Source organism: Dryobates pubescens, chromosome 11, assembly GCF_014839835.1.
Source record: "Dryobates pubescens isolate bDryPub1 chromosome 11, bDryPub1.pri, whole genome shotgun sequence".
In the NCBI taxonomy this organism is placed as follows: Eukaryota; Metazoa; Chordata; class Aves; order Piciformes; family Picidae; genus Dryobates; species Dryobates pubescens.
The window spans coordinates 28,234,446-28,259,705 of record NC_071622.1 but is presented as its reverse complement, the minus strand read 5'-3'; the positions used below and the strand labels follow the sequence as shown (position 1 = coordinate 28,259,705).

Below are 25,260 nucleotides of genomic sequence, written 5' to 3'. Positions count from 1 at the left end.
GCAATCTTCAGCCATTTCACAGCTTCAACCCTCAAGCTGTCCCAGAGCACTAATTGAATTGGTGCCCTCTATCAGTTCTTAGGGTATTCTCCCCCTAAACACGTGGGTTTTCTCCAGGGATGTCTCTGGGGTTTGAAAGCTAATGGTTAGGGGATTTGTGTTCACCAGTTTGCTTCCTTCAGCTCACTTGGGTACTGTCATCGCCTAGATTTTCCAGGCTCTATAAATCACACACCTGACACATAAGCAGCAACAAACCCCGAATCTCAGTACGGCCCTTGAGTTTATAGGGCCTTAAAAATTAATTTATCTGTTTAGGAAGGGCTTTGGGGTGGGTTCTTCTAAGCCTTCACATGAAATGATAAAAGCCTGCATTGGCTGTGATGCTTTGTTCCAAATCTGAATGCCATACCTGGGCCTGCCTTGTGCATGAAATCATACAATGGTTTGGGTTGGAAGGGACCTTAAAGATCCTCTAGTTCCACCCCCTTGCCATGGGTAGGGACACTTTCCAAGTTGTTCAAGGCCTCATCCAACCTGCCCTTGAACACCTCCAGGAAGTGGGCATCCACCACCTCCCTGGGCAACCTGTTCCAGTGTCTCACTGCCCTCACTCTCAAGAATTTCTTCCTAATCTTCAGTCTCCATCTCCCCTCTTCCAGCTTCAATCTATTCCCACTCATCCAATCACTGCAAGCTCTTGTAAAAGTCCCTCTCCAGCTCTCCTGTATTCCTCTTCAGGTGAGGATTCATGCTGAAGGCACAGTGCTGGTAATTCTGGGGCAAACTGCCATTGTTTTAGCTAATGTGGCTCTTTTGCAAGGACACTAAACTCATACAAGCTGAGAAAGTGGAACCCTGTTGGGTTTTTCTATTAATTTCTTTAGGACTGATTCAGAGTATTAGATCTTAAAGTGTCATCCCTGAATGTGGGCTTTCAATCTTCTAAACAGCTTCTTGCAATGGAAATAATCAGCGGTAGCTTCTGAGGCCTTATGATTATTGGCTTAATACTTTGTTGACTCATATTGCTTAGTGAAAAAAAAGAGAAAAAAAATGAGCCAGGAACCAAGAGTACTGGTAGGGGGCAGGGGGTTGCTCTTGGAAGGCAAGATCTGATTGTGGCTGAAAAGGGAGCTGGTGAAGAAGGGCTTTCCAGGAGCTGTTTGATCCTATCATGCTTCTGGGAAGAGAACTGGTACAGAAGGGCTCTCCAGGAGTTCTTTGACTCTACCGTGCCTCTGGGATGGAGTCTCTGGCCAGGCTGTATCCAGTGGCTGAGCCTGGGAAAATGAAATCTGTCAAAGTTTCTTGGACTGGAAAGTGCTTTTTGGTTCTGGTTGAAAATTCTTCTTCCACCATCACCCATTCTATGCAGAAGAGCACTGACATGAGCTGTGTAACTGATGTAGTGACAATTTCAGTGACTCAAAGTATAGCTTGGAGTACCTGTGTGCTCACAGGCAGCATGAATGAAAACTCCTGCCCATGATGATGTTGAGCACTTCCCTGAAAGGCTTGGGTTTAGCTCATTAGAGCCAAGAGCAGAACCTTTATTTCTGGTATCTGATGATGTTTGTGTGGTGACCTCATCTTTGATTGCTTTAAACTTTGCCAAACCTAAACCCATCAGGATGAGCTATTGGTCAATATGTGGTTTAAACCTCAGACTTACATCTTGCAGTGTGGTCTGTTCATACAAGGTTGTGCTTCAGGTGGACATTAAAGCTCTGTGCAACTTCAGCACATATCCTGAACTGCTGAATGTCCAGTTCCTGGATTAATGTTTTAGAATCACAGAATTGTTTTGGTTGGAAAAGACCTCTAAGATTGAGTTTAACCATTGATCTAACACCACCACAGCCATTAAACCATGTCCCTGAGAGCTGGGTCCACATGTTTCCTGAAGATGTCCAGGGACAGTGACTCCTCTACCTCCCTGGGCAGCCTGTTCCAATGCCTGGCCATTCTTGCAGGAAAGAAATTTTTCACAATATCCAACCTGAACCTCCCCTAATTGCAATTTCAGGCCATCTGAAATCTTCTGAAACATCTCCTAAATGCCATATAGTAAGCATGATCACAGTGCATAACTTTAATGGGCCGTACATGTTACTGCTGATGGCCTCTTCCTCCAGATCATGTACTGGGCTTGGGTTGGAAGTTTGAGGATGGTGGGATGGGGAGATAAGAGACTTGAGCTGAAGCTGTCCGGTCACAACATGGGGAGTTCAAACCCCAAATCCCAAGAACAGCATCTATGTAGTCTCCTTTTGTCTCTTCTGGAAGTGCTCACAAGAGGAGAAGCAGAAGGGAAGAAGCAGTGTATCTTGGTTGTTGTTGATGTGGTGTTCAATAATGCTTTGTGAACAGCTGGCTGAACACTGAAAAAAGAAGAGGTTCTAGGAAAGAAGATGTAAAAGTGGCAGCAGGGGTAGATGTTATGAAAGGAAATAAACCCTCTTTTCTGGGCTCTTCTGTAATGTTTATAAACTAGTTAATCCACAGAACTGCTTCTAAATGCTCAAGGACTAGACTTGCTTGTGCTACCTGCTGCTTCAGGCAGGGCAGCCATGAAAGAAAAGCCTTTTGGATGCACTGTAAGTGCAGAAGTTGAGATTTCTTCAACTCCTGTAGACTTGCAAACATATCTTCTTGTCCTCTGGCAATTCCTTTTCACTGAGTCAGAAGAGAGACATCTCCATGTCACTGGCATGGGGACAAAGGCTGTGGCTGACAATGTTGTCTTGTATTCTCTTCAAGCTGCATTTTCAAGCGGGGAGGTTCTGTTTAATAACCCTTTTGTTTGGTTGGTGTTTTTTTGGACACTTGAATCATTTGGTGTTGGCAGCAGTGCTATTTTTTTTTTTTCTCTGTTGTTTTGACAGGGAGGAGAAGCAGACAGAATGTCAATCAACTTTAAAAACTAATTTCATGGTGTGTGCTGGTAGTTCAGTATTCCAGCCTCACATTCATTTTGCTCGATGTAGTATGACCTTTATAAGGGGAGATAGACAACAAATGAAACAGATTTGGTACATTACTGGGGGATAGTGGCTTTTACCCCCTCAACATCACTAAAAAAAGGAAGTGAAAACCTGTCTTGATGGAAATCCTCCATATTATCATAGAATGGTAGGGTTTGAGAAGGGACCTCTGGTGATCATCTAGTCCAATCCTCCTGCTAAAGCAGGGGCACCCACAGCTGGATGCCCAGTATCATAATGGCCAGGTGGGTTTTGAAAGTCTCCAGAGAAGGAAGCTCCACAACCTCTTTGGGCAGCCAGCTCCATGTCTCCAGCACCCTCACACCAAAGAATTTTCTCCTCCTGTGCAGATGGAACCTCCTGGGTTCCAGTTTGTGTCCATTGCCTCTTGTCCTGTCACTGAGTAACACTGAAAACAGTCTGGCCCCATCCTCTTATCCACTGTCAGGTCCTTCTCCACAACACCGCTTCCTATCAGAACCTTTGACCTGTTCTGGAGCAGGGGTTGTTCCTTCCCTGGAGGAGGACCCTACACTTGCCCTGGTTGAACTTTGTGAGGTTAAGGGTTCTCTAATACTTGGTTACTGGTGCAGGCAGCATTCTTTCGTTCCTGTTTCTGAAGCAGAAATATCTTAATTTTCCCCATTTCCATGAAGTTTACATTCAGGCAGTCTCAAATGAACCTTCAGATGCACCCTTTGAGGGTCCCTTCCAACCAAATGCATTCTGTGATCCTATCTACTCCAGGTGAAAGGGCTGGCTAGGTGCAGTGCCAGCAAACTACTAGAAAGTTGCATTAAAAATCCCAAAGAAACAAATGTCAAACCACAAGAAAAGCCCTAACTACTCGATAACACAATTGAAAATGTCTTAATGGTTGGGATTTCTGCACTGCAAGATGGGTTTGTACCAACTTCCTGCACCAGTACAGGTGTGGGACTGACCTGCTGGAAAGCAGCTGTTTGGAGGAGAAGGACCTGGCAATGCTGGTGGACAAGAAGCTCACTATGAGCCAGCAGTATGCTCATGTAGCCAAGAAGGCAAATGGACTCCTGGTGTGCATGAAGAAGGGTATGTCCAGCAGGTTGTGGGAGGTTTTCCTTCCTCTCTACTCTGCCCTAGTAAGACTGAATCTGGAGTATTTTGTCCAGTTCTGGGCTCCCCGGTTTGAGAGACAGGAAACTACTGGAAGGGGTCCAGTGGAGGCTCTAAAGATGCTGAGGGGTGTGGAGCAGCTCTATGAGGAGGAAAGGCTGAGAGACTGGGGCTATTGATCCTGGAGAAGAGCAGCCTAAGGGGGGATCCTCTCAGTGAAGAGAAGAAGGGAAGAGGATGGGGCCAGACTCCTGTCAGTGGTACCCAGTGATCTGATGAGCCCTTATCTTGCATTAGACTCCTTGGCTCGTACTGTTTTTCCTGCTCCCATGTGTCCTTAGAGTCCAAACGAATTCATGGCCTTCTCTTAGACTTCCCTTGGGCCACAATGAAGCCATTCTCACAGGATGTAAGCTTTTTTTTTTCCTTGGGAACTGCACTTGCTAAAGTAGCTTGCTGTTTGCCTGCCTGCAGTGTGTGTTTGGAAGCATCAGCAGGAGTGAAGCCCAGGTTTGGGGGTCTTGGGGATGGTGCTATCAAACAGCAGGAACTTATCCTGCTGCTGTTGTCCTACACTTCTACTCTGCACATGCCTTGCTGTTTATTGTTGCACTTTAAGATATCTGTGCTCAGCCTTGTAGGGAGTCAGACTTTACCAGGAATCTGGGACACTGGTAGAGGAGGGGACAGATCAGATGGGTAGCAAAAAAAACCAAAACAAACCAAAAAAGCACCAAAAAACCCACCCCACATTTTCAGGGTCTGAGTGTCTGAGGACCTTCCCAAGCCATTTTTGCAGCCATTGCTGTTTTAGCTGCCCCTCTTGCCGCTGCTATTTCCCCAGCCCCTTCGGAAGTCACCACAAAGGGATGTTGATGCAATTATGAGACTTGGGCTACCTCTGACCTAAGAGAGGATGTAAGTGCCTATAATGGCATAGGGGTTCTAGAGTCTTTGCTTAAGTGTGATGAAGATCAGCTCTCTAGAAGAGAGCTCTGTGCTCAAAAGAAAGGTCAGGGAGGGTTTGGGCTTCAGGGTGCTGAGATTGGTCTCTTAAAATGTAGCTGGCAACTGAAACACTTTTAGTCTACTAGGGGAGATTGACTAGATGGTAGGAAGAAATTCTTGAGAGTGAGGGTGGTGAGACACAGGAACAGGTTGCCTGGGGAAGTTGTGGATGCCCGCTTCTTGGAGGTGTCAAGGCCAGGTTTGATGAGCCCTTGAGCAACCTGCTCTAGTGGAAGGTGTCTCTACCCACAGGAGGGGATTTGAGCTTCTTCCAGCTGAAACCATTCTATGATTCCATGATCTAAATGCTATTGATTGTCACTAGGTGCAAAGGGCCACTCGTCCAGAGATTCTCATTCAGAAATAGCTGCTATCCTCCCCCTTCAAATGGGAATTTAAACCTTTTCAGTAATATCTGCAGATTGATTTACAGTCACATGAAATGCTGAGCATGGAGGATAGACTCTGTGGGGGGAATGTCAGGAGCTGGGGATGCCAAATGTAGCTAGGGATGTGGGGACAGACAAGAGCCTGCTGTCACAGGACAGGGGGTGATGGTTTGAACTAAAAGAGGAAGATTCAGACTGGAGAGAAGAAAGAATTATTGTGCTGAAGGTGGTAAGACGTTGCCCAGAAAGGTGGTAGATGTCCCATCCCTGTAACCATTTTAGGTGAGGTTATTTGGGGCTTTCAGCAACCTTCTGTAGTTGCAGATGTCCCTGCGGACTGCAGAGAGGTTGGACTAGGTGACCTTTAAAAGTCCCAGCTCAAAGCAGTCTGTGGCTCTGAGTCTCCTCTCTGCCTGGGTTACTTTGGTTGGCTGTTTTTTTGGCACACAGGAGGGGAGACCTAGTTGCTCTTTACAGCTCCCTGAAAGGAGGGTGGAGTGAGGTGAGGGTTGGTCTTTTTCCCTAGTATCACGTGATAGAATGAGAGGAAATGGCCTGAAATTGTGCCAGGGGAGATTTAGGTTGGATATTAGGAAAAATTTCTCCTGAAGGAGTGGTCAGGCACTGGAACAGGCTGCCTAGGGAGGTGGTGGAATCCCCATCCCTGGAGGTGTTCAAGGAATGCGTGGATGTGGCATGGTGATCTTAGGTTGATGATTGCACTTGACCTTAGAAACCTTTTCCAACCCAAACAGTTCTTTGATTGTATATCACTCCATGCATGAGGTACCTATATGAGGATGCTCTAACTGTGTTGTGGCAGGGGTGCCCATGGCAGGGCTGCTCCTCATCCTCTCCACACACTGCATGGGCTCATGTGCAATGCTGAGTTGAAGCCCATAAATATGATGATAGGACCACTGTACCCTGGCTTTAGGCCCTTTCCTGCTGGTGGGAAATCATGTATGTTAGCTTTGCTGGGAGAGCTGCATGTGGGAGGAACGTGAGCTGCGGCAGCTCCACCTCTGGCTGGCAGGGCTGGCGGGAGGCAGGAGCACAATCAGTCTCATTTTTTTTGCTGAGTGTTCCTAAAAAAACCAACAAATTGGCCTTTGTTGCTGAAGCCACAACAACAGCAGCTTGGCTTCTTTCAGTTCAGGGACCTCTAAAAGGGCTCTTTCTGCCCAGGCATGGGGCAGCTTCTATCACATCCTTTTGCTTCCCTTTCATGCCATGACCTGGTTATAGGCTGGAGGGCACAAAGACAAGCAAACAAAGTCCCCACCCCAGAAATACTTTGTGGGGAGGGAGGAGACAGTGAGGAGTGGCTGAAAACCTGCAGAACTGTGCAATGTGGGACATGTACACAGCAGCTAACAAGGCTTTTCTCATTACAGTGTCAGGCTCTCAGGGTACTGTAGGAAGAGAATGCAGAAAAGCATTTAATGCTCCATCGTCTTTTGGGAGGGTGGGAGGTGAAGGCTTTAATGCTCTTGTGGAGAAGAACCATCGTGAGGAACAAGGAAAATTTGGGTCCTTCCTCATTCCATCCAGAAAGCACAGGCAGAAGCTCTCTGAGCAAAAACAAACCAGTTTGACACTGAAGATGATATTGCATGTGGTCTGAACAGGCTGAGCTAAACCTGCCTCCTTTTCTATGGTTTCATGTCTGCATTTTGTCTGCCCTTTGGTGATAAAAAGGGGGTCTGTATACTCTTGCTAAGTAGCCCACAAAAGGTGGTACTTTGCTGCCCATCTTCAGTTTATAGTTGTCTTGCTTTCCCCTCCCTGCTCTCCAGCTCAGTTTTGCCTCATCAGCATCAACAGTCAGACTGATAGGGTCTTAAACACTGGCTCATCTCCCTCTTGGCTCTCCAGAGAGCTGGAATTCATGCCCATGACTTGTAGGTCTTGTGGGTTGCTGGGAGTATGGGGGGGGAATGTGTGCTCAGAAAAGGGCCATGATGTGCAGATCTTGCAGGGAAAGCTACCAAAATGGGTGTTTTGTGCTTGTCCCAAGCATCTCTATCAGGTGGTGGTAGCGTGGAAGCCTCTGTTGTTGGCTCTTCTGTGGCCACATGAAACCTCTGGCTATAGATGGTGGTGGCTGCTGCCCCCACCACACAGGGTTACACTTGCTTCATTCACTCATTTCTAGCCCCAAACACAGTCTTTAAAGTTGGACTGGTTTAAGATTTTATGGTGTTTTGGGTTTGTTTTGGTTTTTTTGAGTCTAAGCATAAATATTTGTGGAACTGCAGCAAGAAGAGTTGAGGTGATATGGTCCTTCACTGGGGTACAGGATGAGGGAGGGATTTCCCTCCTGGATACAGCACAGCTTCTTTTTCTGTCCAGGTGCAGAAGGTGAGTTTCCTAGTTTGGCTGATACACTTGGGTGGTTTTGCTCTACCAAGAGAAGACAGATGGTAGTGGGTTTCTTTTGGCAGTGTCATAGGATTGTTTAGGTTGCAAGAGACCTTTAAGATCACTGAGTCTGTTAACCTACCACTGCCAGGCCACAACTAAACCATGTCCCTCAGCACCACATCTGCACAGCTTTGTAACCCCTCCAGGAATGGGGACTCCACCTCTGGGCAGCCTGGGCCAGGGCTTGACACCCCACCAGGGGAAGAAATTGTTCCTTATGTCCAACCTAAACCTCTCAGGGTGCAACATAAGGCCATTTCCTCTTGTCCTATTGTTTGTCCCTTGGGAGAAGAGACCAGCCTCCATCTGGCTCCAACCTCCTTTCAGGGAGTTGCAGAGAGCCAGAAGGTTTCCTTTAAGCCTCCTTTTCCCCAGGCTGAACAACCCCAGTTCCTTCAGCTGTTCCTCACATGACTTCTGCTCTAGATCCTCCACCAGCTTAACTGACCTTCTTTGGAGACATATCCATTAGCGTCTTCTTAAGCTCCAAAAACCTTAAAGCTGCCTTGCTAAAGCATTTTGTGTTGTTCTGGTGCAACTCCTGTGCCTTTGGTGATCAGGTAATGGTGGGAAAGAAGGCAGGTGAACCATACTCAGCTCTTCCTGTAATGGAGTGTAGCCTTCCCTGGTTCTCCTCTGAAGCTACGTACCTGTGGTGGGATATGTCTGTAGGAACATGGCACTTGCTAAGCTGCCTTTACAGTCTCTCTGCTCTGAGATGAGAAGTTCTCCTTCTGCACTGAACAGCCTTCTGATATTCTATCAAATCAGCAAGGAGAGAGCTTAAGTGCTTTTAATTAAGACTTCCACGCTCTCCAGGTGCCATGCTGTGCAGCATGAGGCTGGTGCTGTCAGCAGAGGCTCCCTCACTTGTCATGTGCTCAGAGAAATCCCACCCATTGGCTGCTGATGAGAGAGAACACTCTTCTAGGACATGTTTTAGTCTTGTAAGGAGATGCAGCAGGTTCTCACTGCATTTGATGGCTGCTGGAGGTTTATTCTGAAGGCAGAATAAGCTTTTCTCAGAGCAGGTATTAACTTGGAGCAAGTACCTTCACCCACAACCAAAACAAACTTCAACTTGTCAACTGAATGGATGAAGTTGTTTGTTCCATGATGCTCCATTGATCTGAAGCACTTCAGTGAGATCATCACTGACATTGCTACTCAAGTAGAACTGTCCTGGCATCTCACCATGCTTTGCTACATGAGAAATCCCTTTACTGGGAAATGAAATGCTGCTGTGATGCCTCTGAAAGCAATGCTACAAGTACAGGTCAGAAGTGTGGCTCTGAAGCTCAGTGAGCCTTTGGGAACTGTCCAAGAACTGGGTTAATGGAGTTCTTGCCATGGGAGGAGCAGGATGCATCTCACATACAGAGAGATTGATTCTCCGTAATGAGACTTCCAGACAGCATCTCCAACCCATGGCCACCCAATGTTACCTGACCTGTGTTACAAGGTGCCAAACCCAGGAATCTGAGCCATGTTGCTTACTTGAAGCAAACTATATCTGTGCAGGCGAGCTTGTGAGCTCCTCTTTCTACTGTAGCAGAAGATGTTTTTGGAGACTGTAGGGTCTGAGTGTTCATTTTGGCACTCACTGCAGCATTGGGCCAACTTCATCCTGGGCTACGTCAAGGGAAGTATGGTCAGAAGGTTGAAGGAGGGTATTCTGTCCGTCTGCTCTGCTGAGACCCTACCTACAGTGCTAGGGCCAGCTCTGGAGCCTTCAGCACAGCAGAGACATGGACCTGTTGGAGTGGGGCCAGAGGATGCGATAACAATGATGTGAGGCCATGCTGAGAGAATTGAGGTTGTTCAGCCTGAAGAAGAGAAGGCTTCAGAGAGATCTGGTGGTCTTTCAGCGCTTAAAGAGACTGCTCAGAAAGCTAGGGACAGAATTTTGAGCAGGGTCTGTTGTGGCAGAACAAGGGGTGATGGCTTGAACTGATAGAGGCAGATTCAGACTGGGGAGAAGGAAGAAGTGGTTGATGCTGAGGGTGGTGAGACCCTGTTCCAGGTTGTCCAGAATGGTGGTAGATCCTTCATCCCTGGAACCATTCCAGGCTGGGTTGTTTGGGGCCCTGAGCAACCTGCTCTAGTTGCAGATGTCCTGGCTGACTGCAGGTGGGTTGGACTAGATGACCTTTGTAGGTCCCTTCCCATCCAAACCCAAAAGACACTGTGGGTGCCTTTTGCCTTTGTCCTAACGGAGACAACTGGTTCTCTCTCCTGGATTTGCCACCCACCTCTGGTAGGAACATCTTTCTGAGCAGGAAAATGCTGTTATACCTCTATCTCATTATCCTGCCCAAGCCAGTAGAGATCACAGTCTCTGTAAGGTGAAACCTGAGCCGCCTCCTTGTCAGGTTCTTAGAGAGAGCAATGAAGGGTTCCATCCATTCAGATTCACTAACCACCCTTGGTCTTTCTTTTACCACAGAATGGGTCATAGTCCTCTGCAGGTTGACTAGTGTGCTTGAGGGAAATCCTCAGCACACTTATGGTCAAGAAAAGCAACCCTCTGAACACAGGTGTCTCCAAGCATGGTTCAGGGAAATCAGTCACCTCACTAGACATCTCTGCAATAGAGATGACTGATTTCCACAGGAGGGATGTGGGGCTCAGCCCTCCCTATCCCAGTGTCCCATTCTCACAGCTGCTGCACGTGGCCCAGGGAGCTAGAGCTGTCATTTGGAAAGCTCTGCAGCAGCTCTGAAGGTCTCCATTTGCAAGAGGGACTTCACAGAGGAATGTTTTATTCAGCAAGAAATGCAGAGGCAAGCTACTTTTTTAATCAGATTTTTTTTGCTGTTCTTGTGGGTTTCTGTGTCTATTGGCAGCTTTGTGTGTTGATGCATTAACCCCTTCTGCTCCTTCACACATCTCCATGCTTTGTAGGAGGTGCTGCCTAGCAGAGGAGGCTTTGAATGTATTAATTTTGTTTTTCTGTGAAGTTTGTTGACTCTATCATTCCTAGTAACTGAGACTGTGTGAGCACTGAGGATGCTGCTCTCATCCAGAGACTAAAACATACCAGAGCAGATGCTGCACCTGGTGGAGTACCACATAGCAGTGAGCCCATGTCTGGAGCAATGGGTCTAATACTGGGCTCCCCAGTTCAAGAGAGACAGTGACCTACGGGAGAGAGTCCAGTGGAGGCTCCGAAGATGCTGAGGGGCCTGGAGCATCTCTCTGAGGAGAAAAGTCTGAGAGACCTCGGGCTGGTGAGCCTGGAGAAGAGCAGCCTGAGAGGGGATCTGATCAATGCTCAGCAAGAGCTAAAGGACCTGTAGGGGTCAAGAGGATGGGGCCAGACTCTTCTCAGTCATGCTCAGAGACAGGACAAGAGGCAGCAGGCACAAACTGGAACTTGGGAAGTTCCACCTGACCAGGAAGAGAAATTTCTTTGTTGTGAGGGTGCTGGAGCCCTGGAGCAGGCTGCCCAGAGAGGTTGTGGAGTCTCTTTGGAGAGATTCCAAACTCCCCTGGCCATTGTGATGCTGGGCAAGCTGCTGTGGGTTCCCCTGCTAGATGTTGCACTGGATGATCTTCAGAAGTCCCTTCCAACCCCCACCCTGCTGGGACATGGCTTCACAGTAGCTAAGCATTACTTGCCTCATTTGAAATACTCATTCTATGCTCTTGGTTCTGTAGCACAGCTCATGTGTCCTTATCAGCCATCCTTTTTGTCTCTGCTTTAGTGCAGGTAGTAAACTTGGACCTAATTGCTGCTGCTGATTTTAGAAATAGTGAAACTCATTTATTTGCTTTTTTTACTTTCTCACAGTTGGTTTCTAATGATTTTATTCTTTCTGTACCTTTGAAGCCTTTTTGAAGTTCTCCTACAGCATTCCAGCAATAAATTTGCCCAGTCCTGTTGGTCCTGTGATCCCTTTACCACAATTCCCCTGTTCCAAGTGACCACCTTTCTGCCTCCCTTTCCATTAGAAGTTGACCTGCAGAACTTGAAGTACCTTTTGAACATTCCCTCTTCCTTCCAGTCTGGCTCTCCTAGCATGGATTAGTATGAAAGCAAAGTTTTTTTGAAGAGAAATCAAACACCACTTCCATACTTGCAAGCCAATGAGCTACTTTGAGTGGAATTTTTTTTTCCTTTATCTTTTCAATCATGCTTTAAATCAGTGTTTGCAAGGGGTTCGGCAGAAGAAATATTCCTGTGCCTTGAGAAGACAGTCTGCAAGGGTTGAGGCTGCTGAGCCTGGAGAAGAGAAGGCTCTGGGGTGACATTATAGCAGCTTTCCAGTACCTGAAGGGGCCTGTAAGGAAGCTGGGGAGGGACCTTTTGAAAGAGTTTGTTATACTAGGATAAGGGAGAATGAATTGAAGCTGGAAGAGGGGAGATTTAGGTTTGAGAGCAGGAAGAAATTCTTTCCAGTGAGGGTGGTGAGACACTGGTTGCCTAGAGAGGTTGTGGATGTCCCCTTTCTGGAGGTGTTCAAGGCCAGGATGGATGAGGCCTTGAGCAGCCCGGTCTAGTGGAAGGTGTCTCTGCTCATGTCAGGGGCTTGGAAGTATGTGGGTTTTAGCTTCCCTTCCAACCCAAACCACTCTCTGATGCTGTGTCAAAGCTGGCAGAGTGCAAAAGAGAAGAGATGGTCTCATTTTACAGGCCTAGCACATAGATCATGAGCACATCAGTGCATTAAGCACCCTCTGTGCACAGGGGAATAAACTGCATCACTTTACAAATGGAGTCTCCAGTTTAACACTATCTATTTATTGACAGCCCACCCATTTAAATTGGCTGGCTAATCTATAGAGTAAGTTAGGAGAAGCTTTTTAGATGTGGGATTTTTTTCATGTTTCTGAATAGTCTGAATGCCTGTAGGACATTTCTTTTTGTAATGATGAATACATGAGCAATATTTCAGTGGCATGTAGCTAACAACACTCTAGAAGCAGAGAAGTGATAGGTGTAAGGTCTCTTTGTGATATATATATATACACATACACCTGGCAATGCCACCAGCTTGGCTTGACCATGATAAATTTTCCCTGGAGTAATTAATAATGACCAGCATGTCCATTTTACAAAGCAGTAGTCCCATGGCTCTGCAGCAGGACAAAATTAGAGAGCAGGTTTTATGAGGAGAGGCTGAGGGAGCTGGGATTTTTTAGCCTGAAGAAGAGGAGACTGAGAGGAGACCTTGTTGCTCTTGAGAGCTACTTGAAAGAAGGCTAGAGTGAGGATAGTTTTGGCCTCTTCTCCCATGCAACTAAGGACAGGGCAAGAGGAAATAGTTTCAAGCTGCACCAGTGAAGGTTTAGGCTGGATATTAGGAACAATTTCTCTCCTGCCAGAGTGGTCAGGCATTGGAACAGGCTGCCCAAGGAGGTGGAATCACCATCCCTGAAGGTGTTAAAAAATGAGGAGACATGGCACTTCAGGACATGGTTGAGTGGTCATGAAGGTGCAGAGTAGGTCATCAGACTCAATCTTGGAGGTCTTTTCCAGCCTTAATAATTCTACAGAATGTTTTCAGCCTTTGTGGGTGCCTTGGGGAAAGACAACCTTCAGCAGATGCCACCTCAGTAATGAATGTTGCTTAATTTGCTGTGCTGGAGGATCTACATGTTCTAACTAATCTGACATAATGAGGTATCAAATATTTAATTGTAAGCATGTAGCTAGTTTGTTCAGATCAAAATATTGAAAGAAAGCAAATTTTAAGTAGTCAAGAGCTGATTTGTGGGTAATAAGCAGTTAAAATCTCATTTTGCTAGGTTTGTGTCTAACAACTCAATTCTGCAGGAAAACAAACTCCCATTTACTCAAGTCTGTGGCTAATTTATTAGATTTCTGCTTTTCCAAGAATTCCACTAACACAACACTGCCAGAATAAAAAAGGCTGCGACAAACTGGTTCTTGCTTAAGACAGTGGAATAGTTACTTCTGTGGGAATCTTCAGTGCTCATCAATATATAAAGGGTGGGGAGCAAGAGGATGGGGACAGACAGTTCCCAGTGGTGCCCAGTGACAGGACAAGGGGCATTGGGCACAAACTGGAACCCATGAGGTGCCTTCTGAACAGGAGGAGAAACTTCTTTAGTGTGAAGTTGTTGGAGCCCTGGAGCAGGCTGCCCAGAGAGGTAGTGGAGTCTCCTTCTCCGGAGAGATTCCAAAGCCAGCTGGCCATTGTGATCCTGGGCAAGCTGCTGTGGGTGCCCCTGCTGTAGCAGGCATGTTGGACTGGATGATCCCCAGAGGTCCTTTCTAACATGCTTGGATTCTGGAACTCTGTGAATGTGCTTTCTCATCTCTGGGAAATCATGACTTTAAAGCTACTTTTGTTTTACTCTTGATGTGCAGCAGTGCATGTGAACATGTTTGGTTTTAACAGAGCACTGGGTTTGTTGGCTCTGCAGATTTGTTCCAAATAAGTGATGTTTGCTTTGGTTTTTTTGTATTTGAAGGTGCCTCATCACCAGACATGGAGCCCAGCTATGGGGGAGGCTTGTTAGATATGGTGAAAGGAGGAGCCGGAAGACTCTTCAGCAATTTGAAGGATAACCTAAAGGATACTCTGAAAGATACATCTTCAAAGGTCATGCAGTCTGTTGCCAGGTACAGTACAGCTGAAGCTGCTTAATGCAGGTAAAATCACTGGCTGCAAAGTGCTGGTTCCTTCGCTCTTCAAGGAGGTTCTACTTGCTGGTGTCACTGTTCACTAAAGCCACCATTAGAGCAGAAGAGCAAACTGAAGTCGCTTCTGTTGCCTCTGCTGGCATTGTCCCCTGTGCTTGTGAGTCTGCCTGCCTGCCTCTGAGCAATATGGGGCTGCAATAAATTAAAGGCAATGCAAAGGAAGACCTCAGAGGGTTTGAGGGATATACTAAGTGGCAAACTATTAGATTTCGCCTGAAAAGTGGCACTGAAAAGTAATGACAAAAGGGAAAAGGGACTTCTTCTGAGAGCTCCTGCCTCCAGTTAATTGTGTGTGCAGAAGAGAAGGCTGGGTCCCTATCTGCAGGAAGCCATTTGTACCCTGTTCTTAAAGCATAATGATAAAGGACAAAGAATGGGTCTGAAGGTAACTTTTTTCCTTGTCAAAGGCAAATCTTTGAGGGGAAAACACTCCTGTGGTGGTTCTAATGTGCTGTTTTCTCTGAAGGTGTCTCCTGCTTTGTTTTCTTGTAGTTACACCAAGGGAGAGCTAGATATTTCATATATTACCTCAAGAATCATCGGTAAGTGCTGCTTGTGGGATAAACAAAACCTGTCTCCCAGGGCTCGCCTTCTGAGACACGCTCAGCTTGCCTCCTTCTGTTTCTAGTGATGTCTTTTCCGGCTGAAGGGGTTGAGCTGGGATTCAGGAATCACATTGAAGATGTTCGGACATTTTTGGACTCCAGACATCCTGACCACTACACAGTCTTCAACTTGTCACCCAAGTATTATCGCAGTGCCAAGTTTCACAACCGGGTGAGTTTTCCTAGAGATTCACAAGAGCAGGGGGGTGGAACTTCTTAGGAGAAGGGGCACCAAGACCTGTTCTGATCTGAACATGGCAGGATGTAAGAAGGTGAAGAAAGAATTTTAGGTGTTGCTAAGCTGCTGTGGTCATTCCTGGGCTGTAGCTGATGCCTGGGACCATGGGGATTAAAGAGCTGGAAGGCTAAGGGCGTAATTAAGCATCTGAAGGGGTCCTACAGGAAGGCTAGGGAGAAACTGTTTAGAAGGACTTGTAGCAATAGGATGAGGGGCAATGGTTTGAAACTGGATTAGGGTAGATTTAGGTTGGACATCAGGAGGAAGAGCTTCCTCCTGAGGGTGGTGCAATACTGGAACTAGTTGCCCAGGGATGTGGTTGAGGTCCCATCCTTGGAGACATTCAAACTCAGACTAGATGTGGCCCTGGGCATCCTGAGCTAGCTGGAGATGTCTCTGCTGACTACAGGGGGTTGGACAAGATGACCTTTGAGGGTCCCTTCCAACCTGATGCAGTCACAAGAATCTGTGAAGAATTCTTGTCAGGAGCCTGTGACAGTATGGGGCATTGCGTGGGCCTGTGCTGCTCATGGTTCCTATGCAGCTGTCAGAAGCTGCTGGAAAGAAACAAGGAATAGAGAGAGAACTTTTAAAAAGAAATTACCGATAAAATAAGGCTGGTTATTTTCACATTGAGCAATCCTGTTGTGCTTAAATCAGGCAGGAGCTCTTGGTGGGTGAAGTACAGCACTGGAAACTGACTCTAAGGGGTATTTTGGCTCTTCTACTAGTGTATAATCTTTAAAATCCCATGTCCACTCTCTGCTCCTGTGTCCTCCTCTAAAACCCGAGCAGCACAGAACCATAGGTTCATTTGGGTTGGAAGAGACCTTTAAAAATCAAGTGCAACCATTAGCTGCTAGGTGACCACTAACCATGTCCCTCAGCACCACATCTACACAGCTTTACAATCCTTCCAGGTATGGTGACTCCACTAGTGCCCTGGGCAGCCTGTTCCAGGGCTTGACAATCCACAAGGGGAAGAAATTGTTCTTGTGTGCAACCTTGTGGTAGTTTCAGGCTATGCCTTTTAAGTTTAGCTGCAAGCCTAAACCTTGAGGCTGTTTCCTCTTGTCTTGTCTCTTGCTACTTGGGTAAACAGACCAACATTGTGAGTCTCTGGTTCATTAGTGGCTCTTGAAGTAAATATCTATGAAATACTGCTGTTGAAATAACAAAATCATAGAATGGTTTGGGTTGGAAGAGACCTTAAAGATCATCTAGGTCCAACCCCCTTGCCATGGGCAGGGACACCTTCCACTGGACCAGATTGCTCAAGGCTTCCTCCAACCTGACCTTGAACACCTCCAGGAAGAGGGTAAGATTAGAAATGAAGATTGTCTGATCTTTCTGGAAACCTCTTGTTCTTGCTTTCTCCCACAAGGGGAGTGATGATGTTGTCAGGTTTTCTGTAAAATTATTTTTGTTGCTTTCAATAGAAAAGGTGACAGCATTTGCCAAACTTATCCCTTGGTCAGGGTAAGTGGATCTCAAGCTGCATAAGACTCATTACATGTGTAGCTGAATCCAACTTCATCAATGGTTTCCATCACTCACACTTGAAACACATTTCTTAGTGGCAATCAGTAACAAGCCATGACTTCAAATATGAGTAAATGAATGAGAGACTAATGGAAAGAGTTCAAAAGCTCAGAACTTTCAGTCTTGCTTGGTTCTGGTGCATCATTCCTGCTATTGCTGGGAAGAGAAGCATCTGCTTTTGAAAGCCCAGAACTAAACATCAGTTGGTTTAGGTTTAAGTTGCGTGTTGGAATAGTCTACCCAGGGCAGTGGTGGAGTCACCATTCCTGGAGGGTATTTAAACAGCATCTGAACCTGGTATTTAGGGTGCTTAGTGGTGACCTTGCAGTGCTGGGGCAAAAGTTGGACTGGATGATCTTGAAGGTCTCTTCCAACCAAAGATATTTTGTGATCCTGTAACTCCTCCATCCCCTGTGTTTCATCTCCTACCCTAGCCAACAGCTTATCAAATGACTTTGTAGGGCCCTAAAGCATGATTGGCTGCCTAAGAACCTTTGACCCATAGAATCCTTCTGGTTGGGAAAGACCTCTAAGCTCATTGAGTCCAACCAAGTCTGCCAAGTCTGGCACTAACTTACACTGTTGCTTTGACTCACACAGGAAGGAAATTATGAATCCTGTAGTACAACACTGTACTTTCAGGTCATGGGCTAGGAAATAGTGGCTCCAAGTGCCTTTCAGGAAGATGAAATACACACTGCACCATAAATGAGATCAGATGAAACATGAAACAGGTTGAACTTGATATATATTGGAAACAAAACTACTAATGGGATATCAAGGAGGTGAAATCACAGTAAGAGTATTCCCTGGGTGAGGAAGCCAGATGAGCTGAAGGTTTGAGACTCAGACATGGTCTTTTAAGTGAGAGACTTTTTAATTCCTATCTCTAAAATGTGGGGTTTTTTTTCCCTAAGGTCAAAGTAGGTCATGTTGAGTAGTGGCACAGGCGAGAGATGACAGTTAATTGTCAAAGTATAGATGTTTTATAGATGTCTCCCACAGTTAATATCTTGCTGGTCCATTTTCAGAGAATCACAGAATGGTTTGGGTTTGAAGGGGCCTTAAGATCATCTAGTTCCAACCCTGCTGCTATGGGCAGGACACTTTCCACTAGATCAGGTTGCTTAAAGCCTCCTGCAACCTGGCTTGGAACACCTTCAGGGAGGGGGCATCCATGACCTCCCTGGGCAACCTCTTCCAGTGTCTCACCACTCTCACAATTAAATAATTTCTTCCTCATACCCACTTTAATTCTCCCCTTTTCCAGCTTCAATCTATTCCCTCTCATCCTGTCACTACAAGCCCTTGTAAAAAGTTGCCCCCCAGCTTTCTTGTAAGTGCCATTCGGGTACTGGAATGCCTGTATAAAGCCTTTTTCTAAGGTTTATTTTCTTCCTCTGGCATGGCTGTAGAGGGTACAAAGCCCCAAGCACCCAGTTTGAGGATAAGAGAGGGCTGTGAACATCCAAACCTGCTGCTCAGATGTGGTTGTGACAATCTCTTCCTCCCTGGCAGGAGTGGGAGCAGTTTGAAAATGTGTATCTCAAATAAACAACCACCCCAAACTTCAGAGTTCTTGGTTGCTGCTGCCCTACTACTAAATGAGTTCTGGTTGCTTATTTCCACAGCTCTAGAAGAATTCTTGGTACTTTTCTATAAGGTTGTCCATGAGGCAGCAGGCAGATGCCTAATTATAGACAACATAAATATGTAATTATGGACTGTTGGAAAATGTATATTATTTACTCAGTAATGGCTTTGCCAGATGCTTGACAGTGCATTGCTGAGAGGTCTGCTCAAAATTGTCAGTGAGAGGGTCACTGGCCCTGTTAATCAGATACTGGGAACATGATTTGTGTTTTAGTGGTCCTATGCCTCCAGAAGCCTGCTGCAGAAATGGTTGGGGTTGGGAGAAGATGACTTCTGCTTGATATAAAACAATTACTGTGGTAATATAAAATAGAGACTATAAAATGTTATTTATGGCATCAGCACTCTGCCTTAAAGAACCAAATAAGTATTTATGATTGTGCTGGTTGTTCCTGCATGGGGGATGCTGCACAGTGAACCTCTGGCGGTTACATGCCACTTCAGCCCTTCCTGGAAATGCACAGAAAAAGTGGGGGAAAGGGGAAATTAAGGATATACAACACAGGGAATGAAATAAATTACAGCTCTTGAGACAAGGAGAAGATGATGGGGAATGAGAACTGACTGCATTTGGGGTTGGGTGACTCACTCAAAGAATGACACTGAGGTGCTGGAGAGTGTCCAAAGACGGTCAGCAAAGCTGGTGAAAGGATCTAGAACAGAAGTCTTGTGAGGAGCAGCTGAGGGAACTGGGGTTATTCAGCCTGGAGAAAATGAGGCTGAGGGGAGACCTTCTGGCTCTCCACAATCCCCTGAAAGGAGGTTAGTGCCAGGTAGGGGTTGGTCTCTTCTCCCAAGGAACAAATGTCAGGACAAGAGGAAACAGCTTCAGGCTGCAACATGGGAGGCTTAGGTGTGACATGAGGAACAATTTCTTCCCCCTGATGGTTGTCAAGCCCTGGCCCAGGCTACTTAGGGCAGTGGTGGACTCCCCATCCCTGGAAGAGTTTCACAGCCATGTTAGATATGGTGCTGAGGCTCATGGTTTAGTGGTGACTTGACAGTGCTGGGTTAACAGCTGGACTTGATGATCTTAAAGGTCTCTTCCAACCAAACTGATTCTGTGATAATGCTGTAGAGAAGGTAAATGGGGGACAAGTCATTCACTGCCTTCCAAAGCTCCAGCATGGATGAAGAGGTTGGACTTGAGTGATCTTTGAGGTCTCTTCCAGCCAGATATATTCTGTGATTCACTTGTTGGGGTAGTTTCTCCTTGCTCACCAAATACCCTGAAATTCAGCTGTGCATTGTGCAGACTAAAAAACTTTCATGAGTCTAAAAAGCAATTAGATGAGTATCTAATTAGATATTAGATTAGACAAAAATCTCCCTGTCCACTAGGCCAAATACAGCTTGGGATTTCTCCTGTTTGAGTCCAGATTCCTGTTTCTCCTGTAAGATGTTGTGCAGGTGTATGTGGGAGAACCTTAAATAGAGGTTTTATGAAACCTGGAGCACTTCCTCCCTCTGAGGGATAACACAGGTATGGAAATCATACGGCAATTTAAGAACAGCTGGGCAAACCATCTCCTTCCTGCCCCTGGTTCTCATTAAGCAGGATTTGAACTTCAGCTGAGAGACAATTCTTTGAGGAAAAGCCTCATGACATTTCTCCTCTAAATTTCTTCTAGCCAAAAATGCCTTTTTTTTTTAAAAGAGATTTTGATCAAAACCAGATGAATCAGGGAGATGTCTGCAGAAGGATATTTGATGTGCTGTTGGAGACTGCAAGGCCTGTTCCTGAGATAAGTGTGATGACTCAGAACTAGGACTTGATGAATAGTAACTAGACATACTTCAGGATTTGTGGCTTTTCAGCTCTAAGTAATTCATTTTCCTGGCTCATGTCTTAACTAGACTTATTCAGATATGTCTAATTTTTTATTTAAACAGAAGTTTCTCTTTCATCTGTCAAATAGGGCTTGAAAAATCCTGTGACACACAATGGTGGAGAACAACAGATGCTCAGTGTCCTTTGAAAATCAGAGCTGTAGGTTTTAAGGGACAAGTTGTACTGAGGCTTTAGACACAGCACAAATCAATATGCTGCTGAGAGGCTGGAGTGTTCTGAAAGGCCTCTCAAGATAATCTGACTTGGAGTGTAGATTTTAAACATATGGTCAATGACAATACATCAACACTATGCTATGCTATTTAATTGTGAGTTCTTGTTTGTTGGTCTCATAATTCATGAGAGTCACAGAGCAAAATTATTCATGAGAGGAGAAGGAGGAGGTTTTGAGCACATAACTCTAGGTTGTAAAAGAGAAGTAGGTTTCATGGCAGAAAGCATTCCTCAAAGAATGCCCTGCTTCATGCTTTTATGAAACTGGTTTGCATAGAATCAGGTTGGGTTAGAAGGGACATTAAAGATCTTCTACTTCCAGCCTCCTTGCCACAGGCAGGGACACCTCCCAGGTTAGTCAAAGCCTCATCCAGCCCAGCCTTGAACCACCTCCAAGGTGGGGGCATCTGCAACCTCCCTGGGCAACCTGTTCCAATGTCTCATGCCCCATCTCCCGCCTCGCTCCCCTCCCCCCCGCCAGCCTCCACTGGAAAGAATTTCTTCCTTATCTCCCCTCTTCCAGCTTTAGTTCATTCCCTCTTGTCCTATCACTACAAGCCCTTGTAAAAAAGTCCTTTTCCAGCTTTCTTGTAGGCTTCTTCAGGTACTGGAAGGCTGCTCTAAGGTCTCCCCAGAGCTTTCTCTTCTCATTTTGCCGTTCCTGTAGGTATCTGAATGTAGCTGGCCCGTCCGACAAGCGCCCAGTCTGCACAACCTCTATGCTGTCTGTAAGAACATGCACAACTGGCTTCAGCAGAACCCCAAAAACGTGTGTGTCATCCACTGCATGGTGAGTACACCAGGAAGAGCCACATTTGGAGACTTTTGAGTCCTAAGTCATATTGTACATTGCTTGCCTGGAGTCTGTCTGCAAGGATGGTGATGGGTTTTGAAAGAAAAAGAAATGTCATAAAAAATGGGTTCCCTATAGAAGGGGGCTTCATCTTCCATGTGCAGTTACACATCTAAGCTGGAAGACCTGGCACTGGATGAGAAGCAGGAATACAGAACAAAAGAGGTCACAATCATTCTAGAGCTGACCTACTAAAGGTGATGAATAGTAAAAGGGCTTGATGTTCCCCCAAGACCAAACCATGAGAGTTGTCAGCCTGCTGTGGCTTAAAGTTGTTGTAGAACGGAAGCGGCCTGTAGGCTGAGGGTTGCTAATGGAAGTTAGGGAGCAAAGACGGTTGGGAATTCAGTCATACCCTGAAACTGAGATTGTAAAAGTCTCTTGCAGTCACTACTTGTCTGGAGAAATCCAGTTACCTCCTGGTCCTCTTTGTGCACCACAGCTGAAATGGTTGTTGGGCTGTAGATGGATGCATGAGGGTGTGATTCTGCATGACTAACTTGTAATTTTCTCCATACAACCTTTCATATTGACAGTAATGCCCCAAAGGAGAGTTCTGTTCTGCTCCTGGAGCCCAAATTAAATCTGGGAGGCTGTCAGCCCTGATCAGCATAAAGTGAAAGGCACAGAGGAAATGACTGATCTCAAATTGTGTAGCCCTCACAGATGAATCTGGCATTTCTGCCTTGTGTAGCACAGCCAGTGGCTGTGGGATATAAGTTCCATTCAAACAGAGATAAAGATCCACTTCACATCTCCCATCCTGGAAATCTAGTTGAAGAATCCAGTTCTTTTACTGTCCTTGGAGATGTGAAGGACGAGGGGTCTTCCAGCAATGGATATCAAGATGATGCTGTAAACAACAGGGAGTCCTTTTCAGCAGTTCCTATGAAATCTGCAGGAGCCTACTGAGGTGGGATGGCCCAGTATGACCAGAGTGCCTAAATGGTATCAAAAATAAGTAACTGCAAGAAGCCTGCATAACTTTTATGTTGTTTTTCAGACTTTGAGGGTGACTACCTGCTGGGTGGGGCAGTAGGTTTCCCACTTTGTCCTCATAAATGAGTCTTAACTTTTGGAATATTCTGTCCCACTCTGCTAAGCAGGAGATGAGCTGAGTGCATGGTACTCCAGGAACGCTGACCAGATTCTTGTACCCATCACTGCACCATAAGTGTGAATCCAAAACTAAGCAGGCATCAGATCTGGATTGTGGTATAAGCTGATGGAAGGGCTTTCTCTTTGTTTGGCTTGCTGGAGCTGGGGCATGGTCCATGTGGCTCATCGCCTCATGTTCCTGGGTATGGCAGGGATCCAGGGCACCGGGGATACTTTTGACTCGCTCCTGTACTTTTGGTCTTGCCAACCTAACTCAGCAACATACCTTACCCAATAACCAACCTAAAAATGACATAGACTTGTCCAGGAGTAATCTGTAGGTTGAGGGCTGCGGAGGTGTCAGGTGTGGGAGCCTTGGATTGCTTTCCTTTTTTTGTGTTGAACTCTTCTTTGTAGGTGAAATTTCTATTAGATGACTGCTATGGGACGGGTGAACTCTGACCCTTGTGGCCAGTTCCAGCCCCATGTTTGAAATAGTTACAGCTTGTGAACAGCCATGAAACACCAACATTTGTAGAGAAAAATGTACAAACCTAAGACTAAACCACAGCTTTGGCTGCTTATAGGATATTAACTTAGCTTTGATGCAGGTCAGTGCTGCTCCCTGGAGTCCTAGGTATTAAATAACACAACACTGGAGATTCCTCATCTTGCATTCTCAATCCTGGTCTTTCTGGAGAAATTCCCTGTGACTGAAGGAGGAGTGGAGAGTGTTCTGCTGGAATTTAAATGATGTCTCTCATGCTGACACTTGTTTCTCTTCCCCTGCCCGTTTTCTTAACAGGATGGCCGTGCAGCCTCAGCAGTTCTGGTCAGTGCGATGTTCTGTTTCTGTCACCTCTTCTCTAATCCAGGCCCTGCTATGCAGTTGCTGAACACAAAGAGACCTGGAATTGTACTGTGGCCATCTCACAGGAGGTAGAGTATGCTGGCTAAAGGCTATGGAAGCAAGCTATGGTCCTTGTACTGCAAACTGCCAGAGCAGAACTCATGCATCAGCCATGGCACTTAGCTGTGATGGGTCTTAACTGATGTTTGTGGCCAGTCACTTCCATCTTACCCGCATCAATACAGAATCATAGACTCATTAAGGCTGGAAAAGATCATGAAGTGCAACCATCAACCCATGGCCACTAAACCATGTCCTGAAGTGCCATGTCTACAGGTGTACTCTTGCAAGAGAGAAATTTCTTATAACATCCAATGTAAATCTTCTCTGGTGCAACTTGAGGCCATTTCCTCTTGTCCTATGTAACAATAATGGAGGGGAAAAAATCAAATACTACTATAGCTTTGCTCACTAGTGTGGGAAAGCTGATGGACCTGTAATTAACAGGATCTGGGTGAACCCCTTTCCCCATGTCCTTCATCCTTACAGGAGTTTTCAGTGTAAAACTGTCATCTTAACAACTTCCATTAGCAGAGGAAAAACTGCCTGTCAGAGCAAACCAAAGTTACAATGTATGTAATAATAATGATCCTTCTGGACATGACTCTAAGTCATTTTCCATCTGTGTGTAAAGCAAAAGATTCTACTGGTAAGCTAGAAGAACAATTGCTCAGAAACTTCTCTTGAAAGGTGAGGAGAGATGACCTTCATCTCAAAGCTGAAGTCTAGCTTCCTTCCTCTCAGAGACTGAGAAGGGATCTTATCAAAACACATAGCTATCTACAGGATGGAGGTCATGAGGATGAAGCTGTGCTCTTTTCAGTGGTGCTCGGGGATAGGACAAAAGGCAATGGGTACAAATTAGAATGCAGGAAGGTTCACTTCAACTTTTGGAGAAACTTGTTTCTTGTAAGGGTGCTAGAGCCCTGGAGCAGACTGCCCAGAAAGGTTGTGGAGTCTCCTTCTCTAGAGACTTTCAAAACCCACCTGGGTGCATTCCAGTGCAACCTGATCTAGGTGTGCCTGCATTAACAAGGACTGAATGATCTCCAGGGGCCCCTTCCAACCTCTACCTTTAGGAGCTCCAGAAATGGATGTGTAGGTTTAGTGCCAGCTATAAGGATGCTTGAATACATGGAAACTCCAGTCCTGGAACTGTGATAGAATCAGATTTTCACTTGCATTTCAAGGTAGACTTCAGGTGTGGAATAAGAAGTGGTCAGCTGGGATGGAGCCCTCAGTAATGGCTTTTTCTCTCTGCAGGTACATAGGATACATTTGTGATCTAATAGCAGACAAACCCATTGTTCCTCACTGCAAACCACTTACTATCAAGTCTGTCACCCTCAGTCCAGTCCCCTGTTTCAACAAGCAGCGGAATGGCTGCCGGCCTTTCTGTGACATTCTCAGTGGAGAAACCAGAATCCTCACCACTGCTCAGGAGTATGAAAGAATGAAGTGAGTTACTGTGGTCTCCTGCCATCCTTAGGAGCTCTGTTCAAGGAAGCTTTCATTTTGCTGTGTGTCCAATATCTGTGCTGCAAAGGGAGTGCATTTATTAACTGAAATTTCATGTCTAACGTTGACACAAAGTGCCAAAGTTAGTCTGAAGTTGTCATGTAGTGAGAGACTTTCACAGAGATGGTTCAGTGCTGGGTTGATTTCTCCTGTGAAATGTTGGTTTCAACCAAGTCTAACCCTAAGAAAAGCACTCAAT

The 25,260-nt window shown here is 45.9% G+C and overlaps 1 protein-coding gene across 3 annotated transcripts in view; it reads left to right on the top strand.

The window, feature by feature from the left end:
- Window positions 1-25,260, top strand: part of DNAJC6 (DnaJ heat shock protein family (Hsp40) member C6) — a 60,012-nt gene that overhangs the window by 17,893 nt on the left and 16,859 nt on the right. For all 3 annotated transcript variants that reach the window (XM_054165281.1, XM_054165282.1, XM_054165280.1), the window contains 6 exons: window positions 14,348-14,498; window positions 15,072-15,121; window positions 15,208-15,356; window positions 21,350-21,472; window positions 23,439-23,572; window positions 24,807-25,001. In XM_054165281.1, coding sequence (XP_054021256.1) covers window positions 14,348-14,498; window positions 15,072-15,121; window positions 15,208-15,356; window positions 21,350-21,472; window positions 23,439-23,572; window positions 24,807-25,001 — 802 coding nt within the window. The remainder of the gene's footprint in view (window positions 1-14,347; window positions 14,499-15,071; window positions 15,122-15,207; window positions 15,357-21,349; window positions 21,473-23,438; window positions 23,573-24,806; window positions 25,002-25,260) is intronic.